This window comes from Prionailurus bengalensis, chromosome B4, assembly GCF_016509475.1.
Source record: "Prionailurus bengalensis isolate Pbe53 chromosome B4, Fcat_Pben_1.1_paternal_pri, whole genome shotgun sequence".
Lineage (NCBI taxonomy): Eukaryota > Metazoa > Chordata > Mammalia > Carnivora > Felidae > Prionailurus > Prionailurus bengalensis.
In genome coordinates this window covers 45,951,737-45,977,992 of record NC_057358.1, presented here as the reverse complement: position 1 = coordinate 45,977,992, position 26,256 = coordinate 45,951,737, and the positions used below count along the sequence as shown (strand labels likewise).

General features: G+C 36.2%; 1 protein-coding gene across 1 annotated transcript in view; it reads left to right on the top strand.

Moving 5' to 3' along the window:
* Positions 1-26,256, top strand: part of LRP6 (LDL receptor related protein 6) — a 182,230-nt gene that overhangs the window by 119,322 nt on the left and 36,652 nt on the right. The window contains exons 8-12 of the mRNA XM_043561954.1: positions 13,791-14,007; positions 14,760-15,049; positions 16,332-16,558; positions 18,516-18,700; positions 19,311-19,637. Coding sequence (XP_043417889.1) covers positions 13,791-14,007; positions 14,760-15,049; positions 16,332-16,558; positions 18,516-18,700; positions 19,311-19,637 — 1,246 coding nt within the window. The remainder of the gene's footprint in view (positions 1-13,790; positions 14,008-14,759; positions 15,050-16,331; positions 16,559-18,515; positions 18,701-19,310; positions 19,638-26,256) is intronic.

The window sequence follows — 26,256 nt, the reverse complement described above, 5'->3', positions numbered from 1 at the left end:
TGATTACAAGTACCTTTTGAATCTTTGCCAGTTTATAACATTCAGTGCTCCTTAAAATTGATTTTATTTTTCAGTTTCAGAGAAATATTCAAGATAATGAGCTTAAACACCTGAATGTTTGCCCCTTTCTACTACTTTACACCACTATGTGTATGTATGTTAATATATTTTCTCCACATGTTGCTGACATACAATAACTGAAGAATGCTGTTGATAAACACCATCACATTAGATCCCTTAGCTCAACAGAATACCTGGATTAGGGGCTTATATTCATTGAGTTGTAGACATGGCGCTGTCCTTCTATATCACTTGGCATCTGTTGGGGATGTATCTTATGATAACACATTTTTGAATTCCTATTTGAAAGTTACCTTTTGATGTACAATTCAAGCAACATTATTTAACTTGTTATAATCTACGGCAGCCAAAGTAGTACATCATCTAATTATATGCTCTGTTGTCTCATTATGCACTCTACCCTATCTGGCTCTGAAAAAATTATTGCACATATATAATGAGAGAAACTTGCGTGATGATGAGTGTAAACATGCTTTCCTGAAATGCCACCACAAACCCTAGACCCTTACCAAATAAGATGCTTTGCCTTACTTAGGAGTTAGTATGGTTTTATCTATGTAAATTAGAAGAATCTGATGCATGTTGTTATTTTAGTGACCACGTTTGAACTTGCTCTTGGATAATTTTTAAAATGTTCTGTTACCCTTCTTCTTCTCATGTTTTCGTATAAAACCATTTAATATGTGTGGAGATATTTTTAGTTTCAGTCTACCTTTTTTGTTCCTTTGGTTTTTATACTCCTGAAGTGAAAGAGTTCTGATTTTAAATATGCTATTTTCTTGAGAAATCAGCTTCTTTACAATTTGGAATGGTGTTTAATTGTTAAAAGTTGTAATCTCTCGATCTTTATTGAAACATTTTATAATATCGGGTACTGACCTTAATTCTTGTTTGATTTTCCATTTAACTGGATGACTTTAGATAATTCAGATAATAATCTGGTCTTTGTATTTTGACCAGTAAGATCGTTTGAACCAGATGATCTTTACGTTTCTTCCCGTTACATTTTCTGGTGTTTTTTTGTACTAACTGTACAAAATAACTATGTTATTTTAGATTAAGAACAGATAATACATTTTGCCTTGGGAGAGTTGCTTAAAGGAAGTTTGTATTCAGATGACTAGAATATTTTCTTTTTTCTTTAAATTTTTCTTTAGTTACTGTACATTTAATCCCTCTTAACTGAAGAAGACTTGCATTTGGGGGGTTTAAATCTTTAGTAACTCAGTTTTCTTTTTAATTTTTTTAATGTTTATTTTTGAGAGGGGGGTACAGAGAGAGAGAGAGAGAGAGACAGAATCTGAAGCAGGCTCCAGGCTGTGAGCTGTCAGCACAGAACCTGACGTGGGGCTCAAACTCACAAACCACAAGATCATGACCTGAGCCAAAGTCAGATGTTTAACTGACTGAGCCACCCAAGCGCCCCTTTAGTAATTCAGCTTTACTGAAAGCCATATCTTGTAATATCCGTTTATATTTTGTATTGACCCATATATAAGCTACTTCGTTATTAACATGTTTGGTAGGTTTAAATAAATGTTAAAAGCCATTTTTTGAAACCTGCAGAACATGTAAATGTATTTTACTAACAGAGTCCATGTAAAACATTATTTTTCAGGAAGAGATTTCTCTGTAGGTGGAAACTATTATGCTTTTACAAGGGTCACAGAGATCTTATTTTTACTGTTTTTAGTAGGTTTGGAAAGGGTAGGTAGTCAGATAATGGCAAAGGCCACAATTTTGGGACTTCTTGGGAGGGAATTTATGAATCCTTGAGCAGTTAAAAGTGGCCAGTATTTTAACTTCTTATTTAAATTTAAAATTATTACCAGCTGTTTAATGATTCTGTGTAATAGTTATTCCTAAAGTTATCCCTAATGAACAAAGGCTTCTCCTTCAGTTATTTTTTGCACTTTAAGTGTAGTTTACAATTTAAAAATTTCAGTGTGCCTCGGTGGCTCTGTTGAGCATCCAACTCTTGATTTTTGCTCAGGTCACTATCCTAGGGTCATTAGATCAAGCCCCATGTCCGGCTCTGTGCTAACAGCAAGGAACCTGCTTGAGAGTCTACCCCTCCCCTCCCCCACTCATGCGTATGCTTGCTCACACTCTCTCAAAATAAATAAATTAAAAAAAAAATTTAGACCTTCTAAGAATATTATAATGCAGGCCCTGTAATTATTTTTGTTGAACTCCTAGATTTCCCACACTGTTAATTCATTGCACTATATATATATATATATATATTTTTTGTTGTTGTTGTTGTTGTTGTTGTTGTTGTTGTTGTTGTGTTAGATTTGATCTGAAATAACTAAATCTCAGAGAAGGATTAGAATTCCTTTGGCAGGGTGCCTGGGTGGCTCAATCAGTTAAGCTTCTGACTCTTGATTTCACTCAGGTCATGATCTCACAGTTAGTGAGATCAAGCCCAACGTTGGGCTCCATGCTAACAGTGCAGACTTGGAATTCTTTCCCTCCCTCTCTCTCTGCCCCTCCCCCCACTATGCTCTCTCTCTTTCTCTCAAAATAAGTAACTTTAAAAAGAATAGGAAGAGGAATTTCTTTGGTTGTAGTGAAATTTTCGGTAGACTGGTATTTATTATTTTGTTTATAATTATGAGCTTCTGAAATCTTTCAGTCTTCTAGAGTTTGTAAGTAAGAATGAAATTAGAGGCTTTATGCAATTAATATCACCCCTATTCAGAGTTTTCTGTTTTGTTCATTTATTTTTTATTTTGGATTGACAGTGACTTGGCTTTTATATTCAGTTGAGATTTATAATGTTGCTTTTATACTTTAGCTATAGTGTTATTCTTAAAATATGAAAAAAAAACCCTTCTATGCCACAGTAGATTTCATTAGGCTAAAGATAGTAAGTAAACAATGTTTCATGGGTTTGCAAAGTTGTTTTTGCATAAAGAAACTGTTTATAGTTTTCATAAAATTAGCTGTTTTCTAGATACAATGCTCATACAAACATTTGTTCTTTCTGTCCCAGGTTTCTCTTCCTAAAATTCAGCATTCTTTGGCGCTTTTTGCTTAGTTAGCCTCTTGTATTTGCCCAATCATATAACTTTCTATTTAGGAAAAAAAATGCAATTCCAATTTCCTGATTTCCTGATGCAGTACTTTTTGTGTTGTGCTGTGTTGCTTCTCTTTGAGACTGTTCGTTTTGAAATAATTTGAGACTTACAGAAAATATAGAAGAATAATATATCTTTCACCCAGTTTGATTTTACCTACTCCTAGAACAGTTATCAACACCAGGAAATTAACATTGATACAATATCCATTATTCCTATTGTATTTATTAATTGGAATTCTCCTGTAAGGAAGAGCTGTTCTCTCCCCTTTATTCAATTTTTCATATATCTATATATGTTAGTATGGATTCCGGGATACGTATTTTACTCTATAAAATTATGGAATATTATAAGGTAATATTTCATTATTATCATTAAATAGTTGCAAAAATCCAAGAATTGGCATTAGGAGCACCTTCAAGCTGATTCCTGTGTCCTTTTCATGAGCGTCCTTCTCTTCTTTTTAAATTGTGGTAAAAAACAAAACAAAACAAAAACGCTTAATATAAAATCTGCCATTTTAACCATTTATAAGCAGAGAGTATAGTAGTGTTAATTATTTATGCACGCTTTTGTACAACAAGATCTCTAGAACTTTTTCATTTTGCAGAACTGAAATTCTTCCAAACAGCTTCCTTTTCCCCCCTCCCCCTGCCCTGGCAACCACCATTTTAACTTCCTTTCTCTAAGAGTTTGACTTCTTTTGATACCTGAAGTGGAATCATCTAGTGGAATAAGTGGAATAATACAGTATTGCCTTGTTGTTGCTGGCTTATTTCCCTTAGCATAATGTCCTCACAGTTCATCTGTTTTGCAGCATATAACAAGACTCCCTTATTTTTAAAGGCTGAATAATATTTTATGTATGCACCACATTTTCTTTACCCATTCATCCATCAGTGGATATTTAGGTTGGTTCAACCTTTTGGCTATTATGAATAACGCTGCAGTGAACATGGATTGCAAACATCTCTGAGATCCTGTTTTAGTTCTTTTAGATATATACCCAGAAGTGGGGATTGCTGGATCATATAGTGATTCTATTTTTAATTTTTCAAGCAACCCCCATAATTTTAAAGCCTTTTTTGGAAGAACAGTATATTCAGCTTTATCTTATATTTCTCTTGCCTCAGCCCTGGAATCAACTGTTACTCCAAAGAACCATGGTTCTTTTTAATGAAGGGTAGTATTTAAAAACCAGTATCTGGGGGGCGCCCGGCTGGTTCAGTTGGAAGAGCATGCAACTCTTGATCTTGGGGTCATGAGTTCGTGCTCCATGTTGGGTGTAAAGATTACTTAAAAAAAGAAACTTTAAAAAATTAAAATAAAATGAAAAAACAATATCTGGACATAAGGCATGCTCATTGATACTGGAGTAATTTGCCTTTCAATAATAAGGTATTGATTATTATTTCTACTCAGACTCCAAATAGAATTTATTTTAGTTGTGCTTGAAAAGAATGAGAGGAAAGAGAACAGTTTTCCCTTGTTAACATGCTAATGTTTTCTGCATTAGGGTTTTTGGAAGGCCCTAGGACAGTGGGACTCTTAAAAGTGTCTCATGAAGCAATTGATAGAATTGACCAAGGTGGTATTGTGTTGATCATAATAATGCCTTCAACTGAAAATCTGTTTTCAATTTTCTAGTTTTCCTGAGTAATTTTGGCTTTAGAAAGCTTTGGCCACAGTAGCAATTCTTAGCTCTCTGTAAGAGCATACTAACTGCAAATGTTTAATATTCTAAACATGACTCCTTGAAAAAATAAAATTATGTAATGAAACTATGATATTTTCTCTTTTCACATTAAAAATCACTTGTATTGGGGCGCCTGGGTGGCTTAGTTGGTTGAGCATCCGACTTCGGCTCAGGTCATGATCTCACAGTTCGTGAGTTTGAGCCCCGCGTCGGTCTCTGTGCTGAGAGCTCAGAGCCTGGAGCCTGCTTCAGATTCTGTGTCTCCCTCTCTCTTCCCCTTCCCTACTCGTTCGCTGTCTCTCAAAAATGAATGAACATTAAAAAAATTTTTTTTAAATCACTTGTATTTACCGAGACATAAATCTTAAACTAGGTTAAAAGGCTTTAATGCAACACTGTAATTGTCCTTACGCTCTCTTACACAGGTACATGACATCTCTTTACTTCCCCTACTAGATTCAAAGCATTTCTCCCAGTGAGCATCTGCATGATTGAACTGTTACTTCCACAGATATGTATTCCATTTTTTTTTAAATACCACTTCTGTGAAATTCTGTTTTATACCCTATTATCAGTGAACCTCCAATGAGGTATATTGTCTCTTTATATACAAATTTTAATTCACTACTTGTTTTAGACATTGGCTGGAACATTAGAAGAGGAATGGTTCATTGTGAACATAACTTAAATTTCTCTTTTAGGATGTCATAATGTTCCCACTCTAGCTCATTTTATGATGGGTACCTGGTTGTCCTGTTGTCATCTATCTCTTGAACGTGTCTAGTCAAGTGGAGTTGCATAGCAACAACTTTGGTAATAGACTGGCTGCGTTCCCAATTTATGGGTAATCCGGTCTTGACATTTAATAAGCTGGTGAAACTGCTCAAGAAAACAGATGTGATACCTATAGAAGGTTTGCTATTACCTCCTTTCTGTGGAGCTATTCTGGTTAACCCACATCTGTTTCCTGTTGTAGTCTATATTCTCATTGCGGTTTGTAATATTTGGGAATGCCTCAGAATAGTTAAATCCCTACCACAATGTGGTTGAAGCAGTTGAAACCACTAGAGACTCTGGTTCAGATTTGGAGGTAGATTTTAGAAGTGACAGAAGCCCAATTTCAGTGTAACGAATTAAACCACTCTGAGGTAATACAGTGAAGCACACCGTCAAGAGTTGCCAGATTTAATTAGTGTTGGCTCCACCTTGAAAGCATAAGGGTAATCTTTTGGAATCACTTAAAATGGTTCATTTGTTCTGGGTTCAGAATGTACAAGCAAGCTTTAGCCAGGATTTGTGTTGTTATTTTAAACATAAGAAGCTTAAAACCATATTTACAAACCTAGTAACCTGCCCCAAACTGTAACTTGTTGGGTATGAGAAGTATAATAGTGATTTTCTTTGAGATGAAGCAGTATGTTCTTGTTTCACTGTGTTGCTTCTGTCCAGTAGAGATTGTGTAGCTGGTAAAAGCACAGTATTTAGGGGAGATGTCATTTTTTTTTTTTAACGTTTATTTATTATTGCAAGACAGAGAGATACAGAGCGTGAGAAGGGAAGGGGTAGAGAGAGGGGGGAAGACGCAGAATCCGAAGAAGGCTCCAGGCTCTGAGCCGTCAGCACAGAGCCCGATGCGGGGCTTGAACTCATGAACTGTGAGATCATGACCTGAGCCAAAGTCAGTTGCCTAACCAACTGAGCCACCCAGGCGCCCCATGGGAGATGTCATTTTCTAATGGAAGTGTCATCTCTGCAAAAGTAATGCAAAGAAACAGATTTCATAAAGTAATCATTGGACTCTGTATAAAGAGAAATATATGGTTCTTTAGATGTAATCTCACAGTCAGATTTTGTTTAAGCTGTTGATCCCTTAATCTCTTCAGGGGATTCTTATAATTGGTTTCCACATCATATCAACAACAAAAGTGATAACAGCATTTGTTAATGACAGCTATTATTATCATTATTATTATTATTATTCAAGTACCCTTGGACTTGTACCTTATCTTTCCTCCCTTCTTTATTTTTTAATTATGAAAAATATCAGACATAAAGCAGAGATTCTCATGAACCACCATCTTTAACCATTATTATTAGCACATGGTCAATCTAGAATACTCTTAGTGGGAGAGCCAAGGAGATGGCAGATATGGATTATCTTATTAAACTTAAATATTGGGATAACCTAAAAGAAATCAAAGAATCAGGCCTTTGTCCTTGCTCTTACAAGTCTCAGCTAGTTCTTTGAAATGTGGACTTGGAAATGTGATAAAAGCTCGGGAAAAAAAGTAGAATTCTATTAAATTTTTTCATCAGAAATCATTTTTTGAAATAATTTTAACCTATGTTAGGATTTAAGTATAGTATAGCTGAAGAGGAAGTAAAGACCAAATGGAAGACATTTCACTGTTGTGGCTTTACTGAGCCTTTACTGAGAGAGACAGAATGTGAGTGAGGGAGGGGCAGAAAGAGAGAGAGAGGGAGACCCCGAATTCGAAGTAGGCTCCAGGCTTCGAGCTGTCAGCACAGAGCCTGACACAGGTTGGAACCATGAAATCATGACCTGAGCCAAAGTCAGACGCTTAACCAACTGAGCCACCCAGGTGCCCCTCAGTAATAAATTTTTAAGTTTTTTTTTTATTATTATTAAAAAATTTTTTTTAAACATTTATTTATTATTTTTGAGACAGAGAGAGACAGAGCATGAAGGGGGGAGGGGCAGAGAGAGAAGGAGACACAGAATCGGAAGCAGGCTCCAGGCTCCGAGCCATCAGCCCAGAGCCTGACGCGGGGCTCGAACTCACGGACCGCGAGATTGTGACCTGAGCTGAAGTCGGACGCTCAACTGACTGCGCCACCCCGGCGCCCCTAAATTTTTAAGTTTTGATTACGTGTTGAGATAAAAATATTTTGGATATATTGGATTAGATAAAATACAGTATTAAAGTTAATTTTACCTGTTTCTTTTTACTTCTTAGAATCTGGCTACTAGAAAATTTAAAATTACAATGCATGATTCACCTGTGGGGCTTAGATATTTCTCTTGGGCAGTATTATTCTAGACCCAGTCCTCTTATAAAAACTACAAGAAACATAGGGAATTAAGGGAAACAATGTGCTTCTAAATTTTCATTTAAAAATCTTTAGCACATCTTAATTACATGGTTTAGGTGGAAATAGATGTGATGCATCTAGCTTTAAGGTGCACTTTATTTACCTCCTTCCCCTCTACCCCTGGGGGCGGGGAACTTCTGGTTTTTGCTTTTAAAGTGAAAGAAAAAGGATTAGCTAAAAGGGACTAATGCTCTAGTGGGTAAAGCTACAAAATCCTTAGTTGTGGCTTTTAGGAAAACTGTATTTGAGTTCCTGGCCACTGTGCTAAAGATCTTTGTAAGACCTTCATTACCATTTGTTGTTGTTGTTCTGACAGATGTTGCTAAAAACCTTTTATTTTAAATATGTTCTTTGCTCCTTTTTTCTTCTTCCTGAGACCCTGGCTTGCACTTAAAGCAGCATTAACACTGATCCAAACACCAGTTTGGACAAGGGCCTAGACCAAAGCATTTCTAATCTATAATCCCTTATGTGTAATTCTGAAATCGAAAAAGCTCTCAAAACCAACTTATTTCCGTTAATTCATTTGGTGGAAAACCTGACTTGAAGCAATGTAAGACTATCCGTAGTCTTTATTTATCCTTTTTTGTGGGAATATATATGTATTTTGCCGCAAAAATATTAATGTGTTTGGCAACCAGGTGCTCCCTGAAGCCAGGCAGAGGTGATATGCCATGTGCGTTGTGTTCACCTTTCTAAATTTCACAGTAAATCTGAAGTCTGAAATATGGCTGGCCCTAAGCCTCAGATAAGGGATTTGGACCTCTATTACCATCCCACAGTAATTGAAAATATTTTATTAACCCTAATTCTGTATTTAAGATGATTATTTTCAGCACAATCTGAACACAGTAACAGAGGTAAATGAGGTCCTCCCAAAACAGAATTTTGTCATATCACTCTCCTTTAAAGTGCCCTCAGAAGTATCTTGTTTTCTATAGGTCTCATCCTGAAGTCTCATCCCTGCCATAGGATGGTATCTATCTGCCTAATGTTGTCTCCTTTGAGTCCCTTTTGTGTTCTCTCTGCCTCAAAGCATTTGTTTCAAAGTCAGTCACACAAGGCATCCTTGACTGTGTCTTAACATGTGTTACTTCTTTTATTCTGAAAAACCCTTTTTCTGTTTGTCAAAATTCTTCTAATTCTTCAAGATGGATTTGAGCTCCTCTATTTCCTATACTTCTTGATAAGATACAGGCCAGAGAGGAGTATATGTGTATGGTTTTAATGTAAATACAGTTTACCTCCTCAACTAAATTGTAATCCCTTCGCTACAAGAGGCCCTGTAATAAACTTCTTAGCATTCCTCATGAGGTCTTTCACGGCGATTTGCCTTCGTTAGATGTGTCTGTTAATGTTTGATTTCGGGCTGGGGGAGTGGAGCAAGGATCCGGTACAGCAGCAAAAATATTTGTGATCGAATTGTCAAACTGTTTGCTCCTTTTTATCTGCTGTTTTAGTTATGTACATCTAAGTGGCGTGAGCAAACAATACAAATTGGGGGTTGGAAATGGGAATAAGGCTGCAGCCCTGTAGTTTTCCACTAGTTGCCAGGATATAGAAAGGTCTGTATTGTTTTTATTCTTCTGTTTTATTCTTCTGTTTTATTTCTGTTGTTTTTATTCTTCTGTTTTATTCTGTTGTTTCATTCTTCTGCTGGACAGTGTGGTTGTTTTGGTCTTCAATTTCCACGTATTCTTTTATATTAATGTATCAGTTTTTATTTTGAAGCACTACATTTTAACCAATTAGTTACAGCCATTTAAATGTAACTATTTACTAAGAGGTACTAAGGTATTTATTGAAATAATTTTAAAAGGCAAGAACCAACATCTGCAGGGCATCTACACATCTGATACTGTGCTACGTATTTAACATTATTTCATTCTTAAATAATTCAGTGTTACAAGTTCTCTTCCTGTTTTACGGTGAGAAATTGCCTAAGGGTACCCAGTGAGTGATAGAACTTATATTTGAAATCTAAGTCTGTATAGTTGTTCCAGAACATTGTTTGCCAATCATGAGAGATTTTTAGAGAGCAGAATGGAGAGTCACCGCTAAATAGAAGACACTTAATTGTGTAAACTAAAAGCATCTTTTGGAGTTGTGATTTTGTTATTTTTCCCACTGTGATTTTCAGTTCTGTTTTTTGCCTGTTATCCAAATTCATACTTATGCAGCCATCTTTTAAGTTGTTCACTTATTAGAATGAACAGAAATGTTGTAGGCTAACACAACTGAAAGAAAGAGTTGGTTGATCCTGTAATGTTTTTGGAGGAGAAATTTAAATTTTATTTCATTTCATTCCTTTTTTTAATGTTTATTTATTTTTGAGAGAGAGGGAGAGAGAGCATGAGCAGTGGAGGGGCAGAGAGAGAGGGAGACACAGAATCTGAAACGGGCTCCAGGCTCTGAGCTGTCAGCAGCGAGCCTGACACTGGTTGAACTCACAAACCCCTAAACCATCGTGAAATCATGACCTGAGCCGAAGTTGGATGCTAACCAACTGAGCCAGCCAGGTGCCCGTAAATTTTATTTTTATGAAGAAGTTCGATATTAGGCATTTAGTGTGTGCCTTTAGATGAGGAAACAAATCTTAACAGGAAGGTCAGTATTTGGGCATAGTACAGCAAAATTAGTGTTAGTTTATTAAATGTAAGATAATGCAGAGTAATTGATTTAAGATCATACTGAAACTAGGAAGAAAATCAAGTCAGACATTTTAATATACCAGAAGCTGGTGAGGAAGTAGTATTTTAGGGTGGTACAGTGCATACTATTTAGCACTGTGTGTTGGAAACTCTTCGATTGGATGGTGAACTCCCCCTAACAAGAGAACATAAGTTCACTGTTAAGTATATGACATTTTAGATGACGTAGTGGTACATTTTCCAGGAGATGCAGTTGGAAATACTGCAGTAGAAACTGATGAGACCTTAGACTAGAACTTTACATATTTATTTTTTGTGTATTTATTTTTACATAAGATAACAGAAGCTGCAAGATTTGATGGTCTTTAAAAGGTGATTTGCAGAGGAGAACTCAGGAAACCTTGGAAAATATCCAACCAGGTCTGAAAAAGGAAGGGAGAACCAGTAAAAATGAAGAGATAAAAAGCCTTTCTGGCTATAGAAAAAGGGAAAAGGTCATACTGTGCCATGAAAATCCAGTGCATATTTTCAGTGGGTGGTTAAGAGTATCAAATTAAAAAAAAAAAAAAGGCAAAAGAGCACAAGAACTGAGGAAAGCAAGGAGGTAGTCACTGACCATTTTCAGTAGACTTATTTCATCTGAGTCAGAGATTGGAAGTCAGCAGAGTAAGGGAATGAATCTTAAGAGATGGAGGCAGCTGTTACAGATCATATTCAAAGAATGTGGCAGTAAAAACAGAATCATTCAACTTTTAAACAGTGTCTTTCTAAGTTGGAAGAAATTGTGTTGTGATAAAGGCAGAAAAAAAGGACCCTATGAAGAGGGAGATATCGAAGATCCTTGGGAAGGAAGGAAATAGTACTAAAAGGAAGTTCTCATGAAAGGGTAGAAGAAGATGCTAGAGTCAAGAGATAATCTCTGGAGGAGAGTACCTCTGGATGGAGGTAAAATAAAAGTACAGAGTTTTAAAAAATAAACTTTCCCTACCTAGAATAAAGATGTTTCTGTTACACATCTTACAAAGGAAAGATTTTTCTCTCTGATCACACTTTCCAATAATACAGGGGGGCCAGAAATTCTTTCTTGGAGCTCTGCTTTTAGGGAGGGTTCAGGAATGTATCCATTCTCCAAAAGTAGGGAGTAGTGTGGGTTTTTTTCTTACATGGATTTAAATTTTTTACATGGATTTAAAATTTGGGCAAGAATACCTTTCATTCAAATGGCTAAACTGTAGAATCTGAGGATAATGTTAAATTTTCATTTCCATTTTTAGGAAGGTTTCTTGAGTGAGTGTCTTAGGAAACCTATCTCTTTTTAAAAATTATTTAACAAATATTTATTGAGTTCTCTGTCAGACTCTTTAACAGTAGATGTGGCAGGCACGTAAATGGATGAATTAGGTTCCTGCTATTCTAGAGGTCACATTCTAGTTAGATACGTAAACAAATTATTGACCCTTTTTCTCTACTCAGTCCTTTTGCTCTTAAACACCAAAGTAATCTTAAGATATAAATATCATAAAGCATATCCAGGAATGATCTGTTGCAAGAAAATATGAATATAAAAAGTCAAGAGTCATGTCTCAAATTAAGGAGAAATTATTAACTTTAAGCAGCGTTTAATGTAGGAATTAGGATAGTATTCTTTTAAACTATGTTTTTTGGGGCTCCTGGGTGGATCAGTTGGGTGAGCATCCGACTTCGGCTCGGGTCATGATCTCATGGTTCCTGAATTCGAGCCCCACATCAGGCTCTGTGCCGGCAGCTCGGAGCCTGGAGCCTGCTTCAGATTCTATGTCTCCCTCTCTCTGTCCTCCTCCCCCGCTTGCACTCTGTGCCTCTCTTCCTCTCAAAAATAAATATAAAAGAAATAAACTGTGTTTTAAAAAATACTCTTTTTAAACAAAGATTAAATATTTAAACATATAAATGAAATATTTATTGATATTTGCCCATGAAAATGCAAGGATATAGCACAGTTTTGCTTACTCAATTTTTTAAGTACTTTGTTTTCAAGGTTTGGCTGTTCTTGGAAGGTCAGCAAGAGTTTTTAAATTTTAGAGAGGAGAGATAAAGATAACATCTGGTTGTCATTGCATTTAGGCAATCACAGTATTGACTTATATGGACTATTTCCTACTAATTTTATGGATAAAAAAATTAATTCTTGCATAAATCATAATACCGTTTGTAGGAGGGTAGGGAAGATACTGTTTGCATGTATGTACATGATTTTAGTACCAGAATAACATTTCTGAAGTCCAGTTTGCCTGGCACACAGGCCACTTAATGGTAGAAATGGTTTCAGTTGGGGACTTCCAAGTTTTTGCTTTAGAAGACTGACTGACTCCATCTTTCAGAACAGAAGATGAGTACATGTTGCTGGAATGTCAGGGACAGAAAAGATGCCTTTGCCACTTGTACAGAAATTGTTGAGTTTATGAGAGTTTCAGAATGAATTTAATAATGTTGCTAAATGGGGTAGTTGGAGACAGTAGGTACATCCCAGTTCTTGGAAACTTAGTTGCAGAGAGTGTTGTAAACTCCAGATACATTTATAATTATAATCTTAAGAGACTGAGAGATGTTCTGAGAGCCCTTTTATCTTGGGCTTTCAAAAAATTTTCAAACGAAACCATAAAATAAAAAGTATAATAAGTGGAAGGAGTCCTAAACAAGACATTTTTGTTTTCAGCTGTGTGATCTTCTGTGAATCTCTGTTTCCTTATAGATGTAAAACAGACAAAACTCTCAGGAAAAATAAAGTATGTTATAAAACAAAATATATAATAAAATAATATGTATGAAGGTACATTATAATGTAAAAACAAATGTAAAAGCAAATTTAAGGTAATGATATTGTATTTTTAATTTTTAAAAGGCACTTAATAAAAGAGATACATACTAAGGCTAATATTGCCAGAATTTGTAGAAGGAAGAGTAATAAGAGATAGAGAAATAGAGGGAAAATATGAGCTTATACTGAGTATTTTAAATCATTCTTGTTACATTAGCATGTTGTTATTTTGTGAAAACATTGTAATAAAAATAACTAAGATGACTCTTTTCAGTTTTGATACAACAGGCAGTTGGATTTGTCATTTTATATACATTCGAAGAATAAGTACACATCTTTTCCTCTTGTCTTTAAACTTAAACTTGAAGGTTATGAATATTGATGGCACTGGGAGACGAGTACTGGTGGAAGACAAAATTCCTCACATATTTGGGTTTACTCTGTTGGGTGACTATGTTTACTGGACTGACTGGCAGAGGCGTAGCATCGAAAGAGTACACAAACGAAGTGCAGAGAGGGAGATCATCATAGATCAACTTCCTGATCTCATGGGCCTAAAGGCCACAAATGTTCATCGAATCATTGGTAAGTAATTAAAAAATTCCTTCAAAGATGGACGCCAAGAATGAGACAAGTTAGAGATAGTGGTTTATCAAGCAGCAGTGTAAATTTTTGGTGTTTTGAGGGAATATAGAAATTATCTGCTAATTCTTTTTTTTTTTTTTTTAACAAGAAATGGGCCTTTTGAATGTTGGCTTAGTACTCTGGCTACATAGTTTGACTTGAAGGGCTATATATATACACACACACATGCACACACACCTGCCTCATTAAAAGAATTCTGTCCTATTGTATGAATAATGTAACTTATTTTAAAGCTTACTGTGGGTACAAAGGAAAGTATTTGCATACCTTTATTTCTAGTTGATTAGCAGGGGGTTTTGACCTGTCCCGTTTCTGACTTGGGCCAGTGCACAGTCCTTAGGTAGTCTAGTGGTATCCTGTGCCCAGGAGGGCACCACATTGAAGCTAACTTAGTGTGGAGGGCTGGCCTAGCAAAGTGCATGCACTACAATGCAGAACTCCTGGGCTCAAGCATTCCCCCTGCCTCAGCCTCCTGAGTAGGTGGGAATACAGGCCTGCATCACTGCCCCTGGCTTTTTATTCCCTGTTAATCTTCATGGTATTTATGACATTAGGATTGAAACTATATTTTGGAGCAGATAGAATCATAGGTCTTTGTGAACCACATGCCTAGTCATTTTAAAGTGAAAATATGTTGATTGTGTCAATGTGTGTGTCTTTCTGTATCCTTTTATAATTAACATATTTTTTAGGTTCCAACCCTTGTGCAGAGGAAAACGGGGGATGTAGCCATCTTTGCCTATATAGGCCTCAGGGCCTTCGTTGTGCCTGCCCCATTGGCTTTGAACTCATCAGTGACATGAAGACTTGCATTGTCCCAGAGGCTTTCCTTTTGTTTTCACGGAGAGCAGATATCAGGCGAATTTCTTTGGAAACTAACAATAATAATGTGGCCATTCCTCTCACTGGTGTCAAAGAAGCTTCTGCTTTGGATTTTGATGTGACAGACAACCGAATTTACTGGACCGATATATCACTCAAGGTTAGCTTAAAAGAATTGAAATGTTAAAACCAAAGACTAAAAGGGAGAGGTTCTAAAATTTGAGTCTTCATGCTGTGATCACTCTCCCTTGTTGTTTAATAGGCAGAATTCAACAAAAGCCCTTAACTTTTTAAAGGAAGGAGAAGGTCCATTCCGTATTTAATTAAGTGCTTTTTTAAAATACAGGATACTTTGCTTGAGTGTTCTAAATCTGCAAGACATAATCTACCTCTGCTTTATTCCATTTGAGGATAATGAGTGACATTTTCTGCACTTAAAGAGTAAGCAGTTGAAGTCCCATCTTAATGAGTTATAGAGACTTGACTTATTTTAAACACAATTCTGTAGTCTGGCTGAGGTAGAAAATGCCAATTATGAGTTAGAATATACCTTTATTTTCTTTTTCCTAAAATAAATATTGAAAAGCACTAAGTCAGTAAGAGGGAGGAGCTCCTGAACAGAAAATCTGGAGAATAATCTTTCCTTCTTCTAGATTGTTTTGGGCCTATTTCATATAATTTGTGTAAAATTTGTTTAATATGCAAAAATCACGGGGTATTGGAGCCAGAATTGGATTCTAATGGTGTTCAATAAAATCTTTAACTTGAATGAATGAATAAATGAAGTAAAATAAGTATATTTTGGCTTGTATTGTATGGCCTTCTAAGTTTTCCTCATCTTGAAAATAGAGATAATGCCTATCTTGCAGGGCTATTTTGAGGATTAAATGAGAAAATATGTGTACACAAGGTACTTAAGGTAGTGCTTGCCAAGAAGTAGCAGCCATTATTAATGGCTTGAATAATGGCTTGAAATTTTGGGAACTCAGAGCTGCAGTGGTAATAATCTGATAATGGTTATGTACATTTTATGATGTATAAGGTTGTTGAGATCTTTGCAGATTGACACAATGACATGGCATACTCTCAGGAACCTTCAGGAAGTTGACTACCAGTTACAAGTCTACAGCATTCTGGCCATATTTTTTTCACTTGATTACTAATAGATTTTAAAAGCAAAGTCATTCCACTGTCTTACTTGAGTAAATTTTTGGTCCTTAATAATTACAAAAATTTCTCCTCGGCTTGATACTAAAACTTGAGGTCACAGTTGCATTTATTAGAGATTGACATCAGGCTTTTTCTGTGCTTGTAAAATACATGAATTGTGTTAAGAAACTATGCTTCTGGATCCTCACACCCAACGAAAACCAAAACTCTTCTTTCTGGATAGTGTTTTATACTTAAGCCATGTGATTTTGTTGTTAATCTCATTCTTGCAGACCATCAGCAGAGCCTTCATGAATGGCAGTGCACTGGAACACGTGGTGGAATTTGGCTTAGATTATCCAGAAGGCATGGCAGTAGACTGGCTTGGGAAGAACTTGTACTGGGCAGACACAGGAACGAATCGAATTGAGGTGTCAAAGTTGGATGGGCAGCACCGACAAGTTTTGGTTTGGAAAGACCTAGATAGTCCCAGAGCTCTTGCACTGGACCCTGCTGAAGGGTAAACAGCTTTTATGTATGCATTCTTTGCAACTGTGTTGCCCATAGCCTCGTTATGGATTGTATTTTTGATGTCTTAAATAATGCTTACTAGGAATCTGGTAACTAAACCATAGGTAGGCTTTATTTTAAAACCCATTAGTTGAGATTTCACTGATTTAGAACTAATTATTAGCTATATTTTACTTTTGCCATTATTAACATTAGGTAAAGGAAGATTGGTGAGATGGACTAGTAATTAAATATTACCGATCCCATTTGTATGCTAATAAACAGCCTTTTTAAAGGTATCGTTTGCATTTTGCTTTACCCTCTCTGAAGTTAAACCAGATGTAAAACCCACTGAAATAATGCCGTGTACTAAGAAATAGCTGCATTTTAAAAAGTTCCATTTTAGAATATTCATCAGTTCAAAGTGGACAATTAGTTTGATCATTGTTAAAAGCTTAGAGAAACTTTGATATGAGATGGTAAACTGTTTTCAATTAAAAAAACATTTATTTACAACATGACGTTTTTCAAAGGTAGGTGATCCTCTTACATGATGTAGCAAGTTTTAAAAAGCCAACAGCTAAGAAATCTGAAATTTGAAGAATAATTCTACTTTTAAAAGCAGAAGTTAACAGTGTGAACATACAAACATATTTACCATACCTGTAATTAAAAATAGATCCTTGAAATCACATTAATTCCATTATTACCTAGTCTCCATCTCATTAGAAGGCCAGAGCAAAGATAGCTTCTCTGTGCTGACATGTTGTGGTTGGATTACGGTGATCTTAACTCTAAGTTACCACACAGATAAATTTAATAATTGGGACTAAAGACTCCACAGTTTATTTGGCTGCTAGCAACTGTGACATTTGTCTCACAGTTGTTTTTGCTTCTTGTGTGCACGTGCCTGTCAGCTGACAAGTACAAATGCAAACAAAGCCCAAGACTAACTTTAATTTTCAGAAAAGCACGTTCATGCATTGCTACCAAGTCAACCATCAGCTGACAGACGGATGAGTAAATGTCTGTCCTCAGGTATTTGATGAAAGTTGGCATGTGGAGTGCTTTTCTAGTTCCAGTATTCAGAATGTCCCAAAACTAGCACCTTACTAGTTTAGTTGAAAAAGTACTTAGCTAGGGATTAGGTTCTAGTTCTAGCCTTGCCATGTGATGGAGTTGAAGAAATTAGATCATTCACATTTCTTTTATTGCTTTGGCCTCTTTACATCTATAAACAGCCTACACTGTGGGGCTGCTCTGAGGTTAATGTGAAAAACTTGGAAAAATAATATAAAAGCAAGAAAGTATTCTAAAATTTTACAGGGATTATAGCAGTAGTGTTCAGAGCCCAGCCGACACAGTAAGGGGTGAGTCACTGCTCATACACACATAGTATGTTCCCTTGGACTGCACGACCAAATACATTTCAAACTTTGCTTTTTAGTTCCATTTAGAGACTATTAATTTTTACCTTTGATATATTCCTGCAACTTGTTTTTGGGGAGAGTTGATTATACAAGTTGAAAAATAAGTCTAAAAATTTAAACCTCAAATTACTTGTGTTCAGAAATATGTAAAGATACAAAAATATTTTATGCAGAAGTGAATCAGATTCTGAGCCCAGAACTTTGATTTTTTGGTATCTTCTTGAATATTAGTTGCATAAATGCAAGTGCTGCAGTATGGATATCATTAGTTTGTTTCCAGTTTCTGGGTTTTGGATGGAACATATTCATTGGAAAGACTAAAGAAAGCTGACTCACTTCCTTTTTAGGATATGAGAAAAAATATTTAGGTGAAGGTGCCAAAATAATTGAAAAAATGATAGCCTTGATTTTGCTTTACCGATTTCCTTGATTTAATGTATATTTTCTTTAAATTTATTTAGTTACCATGCATGAATATGACCCTTTTTCCCAAATAATCAAAAGTGACCTGTTACATATCTATTGTTTTGAATTTAGATTTATGTATTGGACTGAATGGGGTGGAAAACCTAAGATAGACAGAGCTGCCATGGATGGAAGTGAACGTACTACGTTAGTTCCAAATGTGGGACGGGCAAATGGCCTAACTATTGATTATGCTAAAAGGAGGCTTTATTGGACAGACCTGGACACCAACTTAATAGAATCTTCAAATATGCTTGGTAAGCTGTACTTCTTTTTTTTTTTTAATCCAGACAGATATAGTATGTTATTCTTTCTATACAAAAATCCGTGACTGCTGTTTACCATTGGTTAGATACTATTGACAGAACTTCCTATGAATGTCTAGATGTTCTGACATTGTATCCTGTTTATCATTATTAATAGTGGGCCAGGTTCTTGGATTCACATCTCTTTATTTTGTGGAAATTTCATTATTGTTGGGCTTGTAGTGGAATTTGTAACTCCCTAGATATTCCTGAAGTGACTTTTTGTACTAGTAAAGTACAGTATATGCATTTCCATCTTTTTATGGAAGGAAGACTAAAAGTTCAACTTACAGACCCTTATGGAGAGAAAATAAAACTGCAGTCAAAACAGACCACTTGGAGTTTAAACAAACTCAGTGATTTATAGCAAGAATAGAAGTTTGAGGCATGGGGTCAGACTGCAGATGGATTGATTGCAGATAAATAAATTGTTCTATCTTAAATTGCTTACAACTGTAATATTTTATATGTTACAACTTTCTTTCTTTTGGCCAATAAGGCTCTTCTACTCTCACATGTTTCATGCCTCTGCTTTTCCCGTCTACTGCCTTTCTGAAAACAGGACTCAACCGGGAAGTTATAGCAGATGACTTGCCTCATCCTTTTGGCTTAACTCAGTACCAAGATTACATCTACTGGACGGACTGGAGCCGGCGCAGCATTGAACGTGCCAACAAAACCAGTGGCCAAAACCGCACCATCATCCAGGGCCATTTGGATTATGTGATGGACATCCTCGTCTTTCACTCCTCTCGGCAGGCAGGGTGGAATGAGTGTGCTTCCAGCAATGGGCACTGCTCCCACCTCTGCTTGGCTGTGCCAGTTGGGGGTTTTGTTTGTGGATGCCCTGCCCACTACTCTCTCAACGCCGACAACAGGACTTGTAGTGGTAAGCTGCGTCTCCCCCAGTGCAAACTAGAATTCGAGGAGAAAGCAGGATTTTGAAAACACTGTAGTTCATGTTCTTTCTAGAGCTAACAAGTTGTAGAAGTTCAGAGTTGATCATTTAACGAAAGAGAAGGACTAAAGATGGAAAAACGCACGTTTTTGTAACTTAACTGTTTGACGATAGCCAGTTGCTGTTATGGAAAAATTGGTATTACAGAAAAAATTAAGTCTTTTACTTTTGAGCATTTAAATATTTAGTGCACAATTGCATAGCTTCAGTGAGACAGACTGTCATACATGCGTGCTATTAAGTATTTATATTATATTTTTCTTATTCGTGTTATATTTATTATAAAATACAGACAGTAAAACAAAGAAAATTTTCAAACTACAACCTCCTTGTCCTTTGAAGTTCATAGTATAGACTAAAGATAAAAAATTTAAGCAAATAAGAGGCCAGGTGGAAAATGTATATTTTTCATGTAAATTTATCCCGGTATAAAATAATTGTAAATATCTGGGGAACTAAAGAGCACATGCTCTGAGCATTGTGGGTGGTCACTACTTAATTCCAGCTGATTTACCAGATCTTCTCCATTCATCCAGATTTTTCTTGGCTGTAATATCTGCTGATATTTAAACATTAGCAGTACATATTACATATTAAATACACATTAACCACACATACACTGTGCTAATGACATCAAAACATAATGTGTAACAAACATTGTTGGCTTGGGAAAACCTGGTTTATGACTCAAGTATATGTGAAGGCCCATGTCTTGATGGATAGACAAGAACAAATTGCTAGATATGATAAACAAATAGAGAATTTGACCGGAAAGAGTAAATTCATGTCAGAGAAGTGTAGGCTATGGTTCACTAGGGTGGATGGTAACAAAACTGCTATAGGATATTGGATTAGCTATTAATTATTCAATTAGTCACATATATGACATAATGTAATATACAAAAATATATAAAACATATATAAAAAGCATAAAATAAATATATATTATTCTACATGATATATAAACGTAATGTTTAAATTTAACATATAATAATATAAAATATTAAATGATGTGTATAATAATGATAATAGCTATTAACTATTCAGTTCACTATTGAAATTACTTTATTCTGTGACTGAAAGTATAAGAAGTCACATAGGAAAGGATTCAGTGTGTTGTGACACAAGGCTTCAGTTGTGAAAAAGAAAGAATATAAGTTTATAGTTTAATGATTTAATGGAGTCTTTGCCACATAATAGTTTTGAGTTTTACTAAAGTCACATAAATTTTTTAACCTTTAAACTTCTCATTTGCAAAATGGGAATAATAATATTAACTATCATGTAAGGTTGCTGTGAAAATTAAGGTATAACATGATTTGATTATTGTGTAGAATGGATTTGAAGAGAGTTGTGGTAGCAGGGAGGTCAGGCAGACTGATATGGTAAGGGACGTGGCAGTGGTGACAGTAGCTGATGGATTGAAGGTATATTTTGAAGCTAGAATGAACAGAACAGTAGGTTGTACGTGAGGAAGAAGAAGAGAGAGGAGGCAAGGGTGACTTTTAGATTTTTGGTTTGAGTAGTTAAGTAGGTAGGAGATGAGAAGACTAGAGTGAAAAGTTTAATTTTAGGCATGTTTATATCAATTTCCCCATGGGACATTGACATAGATACATTTAATAGATAGTTGGATAGAAGAGGGGAGACATGAGGTTGAAGATAAATAGATTTTGGAATTGCCACCACGTATTAAAATGGGTAAGATTACTTAGGGAGAGGGTATGGAGCTAGAGTTCGCAGACTTTCTGTACAGAGCCAGGGAGTAAACATTTAGGCTTTGTGAGTCATACAGTTTCTCATACCTGTTCAACTCTGTCTACTGTAGCATGAAAGCCATGGACAAGACATTTTTAAAATGTGTCTGAATTCCAATAAACTATTCTAAAACAGACAGCAGGGCAAGATATAGCTGTGGGCTGCAGTTTGCCGGCTCCTGTTAAAGAGAAAGGAAGGGGTCTGGTAACCTAAGGAATTCTGTCTGAGGAGGGAGAGCTTGCAGTGGACACTGAAGAGTAGCATCCAGAGAGGGAAAAGGAAAAACAGGAGAGAATGGGGCACGAGAAATAAGATTATTCCAAAACAGAGAACTGTGCTGAATGCTGCTGACAGGCTGAGTTAGGTGAACCCTAAAATAATGTCCACTGGACTCTTGAAGAAGGTAGTGATTAGTAACCCTAAAGAGATTAGTTGCAGGGAAATAATGGTTAAAGATTAGAGTTGGTCAGAATGTGAATGGAGAAAGGGAGAGAGGGGTAGTTGTCTTTTTCAAGAAGTTTGACGTTGAATGGAAGGAAAAAAATAGGAGTAATGACCAATGGAGAATGGAACCAAGGGGAATATGGAAAGACCCTTTGAGATCATTATTGTTTTTACTGCTTATATTTGTGCATATTAGTTGCTGAGTGAAGGCCTGAGGAATCAGTGCCGAGAGTCCCCATATCTGTCTTTGGCTGCCTTTTGGAGATAGATCAACAGTGCTTCAAGTGGCTTTCTATTGTGTACTTTTTTTTTTTTAAGTTTACTTATTTTTGAGAGAGAGAGAGTACAAGTGGAGGAGAGGCAGAGAGATAACCTAAAGCAGCTCTGTGCTGCTAGAGGAGAGCCTGATGTGGGGCTCAAACCCACAAACTGAGATCATGACTTGAGCCACATTCAAGAATCAGGTGTTTAACCAGCTGAGCCACCCAGGTGCCCCTGTTGTGTCCTCTTTTTATAATTAGTACCATTTAATATTTGTGTAGAGATATATTAGAATCCAAGGCAGATTATGAGAGAAATTTATCACAAAGTGCTTGCCTTTAGATACTTTTCCAACATTGTGGGCAATTTACTCCTTGACCTGTGTTTCGTGTATGTATATATTTATTTATTTATTTTTCAGATTTTTATTTAAATTCTAGTTAGTTAACACACAGTGCAATAGTGGTTTCAGGAGTAGAATTCAGTGATTCATCACTTACATATAACACCCAGTGTTCATCATAACAAGTGCCCTACCTAATACCCATCACCCATCTAGCCCAATCCCCACCCACATCCCTCTATCAATTCTCAGTTCTTTATCTTTAAGATATGGTTTGTTTACCTCTCTTTTTTCTTTTTATTCCCCCCTCCCATATGTTCATCTGTTTTCTTTCTTAAATTCCACATATGGATGAAATCATATGATGTTTGTCTTTCTCTGACTTATTTTGCTTAGCATAATACACTGTAGCTCCACCCACATTGTTGCAAATGGCAAGATTTCATTCTCTTTGATGGCTGAGTAATATTCCATTGTATATATACTACATCTTCTTTATCCATTCATCAGTCAGTGGACATTTGGGCTCTTTTCACAGTTTGGCTGTTGCTGATACAATGCTATAAACATTGGGAACTGTGTGCCCCTTTGAATCAGTACTTTTGTATCCTTTGGGTAAATAGCTAATAGTGCAATTGCTAGATCATAAAGTAGTTCTATTTTTAACTTTTGAGGAACCTCCATACTGTTTTCCAGAGTGGCTGTGCCAGTTTGCATTCCCGCCAACAGTGTGGGAGGGTTCCCCTTTCTCTGCATCCTCGCCAACACCTGTTGTTTCTTGTGTTGTTAATTTTAGCCATTCTGACAGGTGTGAGGTGGTATCTCATTTGTGGTTTTGATTTGTATTTCCCTGATGGTGAATGATGTTGAGCATCTTTTCATGTTTGACCTGTGTTTCAAAGGCTAAATCAGATCATGCTGTTTCTCTTCTCAAAACCTTACAATGGCTCCCCATTTCACACAGAGTAAAAACCTAGTTCTTATAATGGGCTACAAGTTCCTACATGATCCGTACCCCTCACTTTGCATCCCTCCCCCTTTGCTTCTCTTGGCTTTCACTGTTTTCACCGTGGCTTTCACTGTTCTCCCCTTGCTCTCTTCATGACACAGCTACCCTAGCCTCGTTGATTTCAAATATGCCAGTTACTCCCACCTCAGGATTATTGTTTTGCTTATCACCTTTTGGAATGTTTTTCCTTCAAATATTTACATGGATATACTTCGTCTCTGAGTCTTTGCTTAATTGTGACCTACACAGTGAGACTTGATCTACCCTTTTAAAATGGCAAATCATCCTTCCACCCTATTTAGCATTGCCAGTGTTCCTTACCTGTACTTTTTCTTTTTCCTATAACATTTATCATTCTTTGTTATCGTATGTAATTTATGTACTCTAATATTTATATACTATAACTTCTTAATTATGTTAATTGCTTTTATTGTCTGTTTATTGGAACATAAACTCCCTGAAGCAGTGTTTTTGTTTTGTTTTTTTCACTGATCTTAGGTGCCTAGAACAATGCTTGGTGAGTAGTAATGATTCAAGAAATCATTGTAAAATAAAAGAATGAAGAAGCAGGGAAGGACTTGGAAAGATACATATACTCTTCCACTTACCAGCTTTGTGACCTTGGGAAAATACTTAACCTTTCTGAGTTTGCTTACCTAAAAATGGAGATGATAATTTTGGGGATTAATATCTAGAATGATGAGTGACATGTTGGAGGTCCTAAATAAACATTTGTTTGTTTCCCTTCCCAATTAATCTGAAATAATTTTATTCTCTTTCAAAATTGTGGCTACGGGGCTGCCCCTTAGTTATTGTGATCTAATGCTTGTTTCTTCATGTGTTTATTCACTTATTCTTCCAATGAATATATATTGAATGTCTGCTACATACTGGGCATTATTGGAGCCAGTGGAAAATGTAGCAGTGAATGAAATAGACATCAGTCTCTGCCCCCATGGAGATTATATTCCAGTGGGACAGATAGTGAATCAAGTAAGTAAACTATATCATGGGTTAGATGGAGATAAATGTTTTGGAGAAATACTAAGAGCAAGAAAGGGTGAGGAGGAGAATTGCAATGTTAAATACACTGATCAGAGAATTCCTTACTGATAAGGTGACATTATGTCAAGAACTGAAGGAGGTGAGGAAATGAGTTATGTGGATATCTGGGAGAAGATCTATTAAGCAAAAGAGACAGCAAATGCAGAGGTCTTAGGAAGAAGCATGTCTGGCATGTTAGAGGAACACCGAGGGGGCCGGTGTCACTGGATTAGAGTGAATAAAGAGATCAAGTCAGGGAGGAAACAAGAAGCCAAATTGTGTAATCCCTTGTTCAGTACTGAGGTGGTTGGTCTCTATGGCACCTTTGTGCAAATCAGGAAAAAATGGTTTCCTTTCAGCATTTGCAGCCACACAGGTGCATGGCTTGGCTAATGAAGTGTGGACTGGACTTTGGTCCCTACTCATGCCCTTGGCACAGGGCACAAGTGGCACAGTCAGAGGTGATGGGCTTGTTGGCCTTGTAGTTTATGAAGTTCTTCCACAAGAGCATGGCCTTCCTTTAAGCTGCAGGTGAACAATTGTGCCTTCAAAAGGAGCTGAAAACCTCCCTCCTACTTAACATCTCATCTGTCTTCATTGTGACAATGTAAAGCTCAGACAGTCTGTATGACAATTTCTTAAAGTACCATTCTGCAGGAGATGAGGGAGTTAGAGGTTACATAAATTAGGTTGGATTTGGACTTACAAAATTGCATATTCTTTATCACTTTAAGCACTGAATGACAGAATCAGGTCTTCCTTGAAATAAGTGACAACATCAGCTTCCATTAATGTCATATGTAGACTTTTCAAAACAAGCATTTATTTGAAGCCATGTTTGACTTTGTCTTAATCTACGTTTCTAAAACACCTAATTGTAGAATCTAATTGAAGGTTAAAACTTGACTCAAAAAAAAAGCAAGTGCCCAGTAAAACATGGTAGGGGCCAAATATATACTTGATTAATTGTTTCCCAGGCAGGAAAAGTTGGCAACTAAAACTCTGGAGTCTAAGCTTCATTGTATGTCTTAGTATAAGTGGTGATTATTCTGTCAGAAACTTAAGAGTTTAGAGCCCCCCTCCCACCCCTTTTTTCTTCAGTTACAAGAAAGCAGTACTGCCAAAAAATAATTCTTAAAAAAAAAAAAAGCTACCCTGTTGTGACATATATTTTTACTACCTAGTGTATGTGTTCTACTAAAATTGCTAAAAGTTGTTAAGTCAGTATGTGATAGAGTTGACTCCAGATAATGGAGGGTTCCAGTGGGAGACTTTCTAAATCTTCCAAGCTAGGTATGGGCTTCTAGCTGGTGAAGAATTTACACAAAGCAGAATTTCAGTGTTGTGAATGTAGCATTGTTTGTCAACTATGTTTCATTAAAAAAAAAAAAAAAAAGAATTTCAGTGTTGTAAATACCAGGTTTCTTTATGAGTACCAATGAGTTTCTTTGGGAAACTCAAATTAAGCCAATGTACATTTGGGTATAAATGTAAAGTAAACCAGGGAACCACACATGATGGAATCGTGAAGAATGGGGCTTAGGTCCTCCTAAGCAAGGACTTCTAGATTGGCCATTTATGTTTATGTCCACGAAAAGCACAAAATTCTACTGGGTTTAGGTGATGACTGAATACCAAGAGACTGGAGTATAATTGTGGAATTTTTATATATGGTTTAATGAAGATTTTCA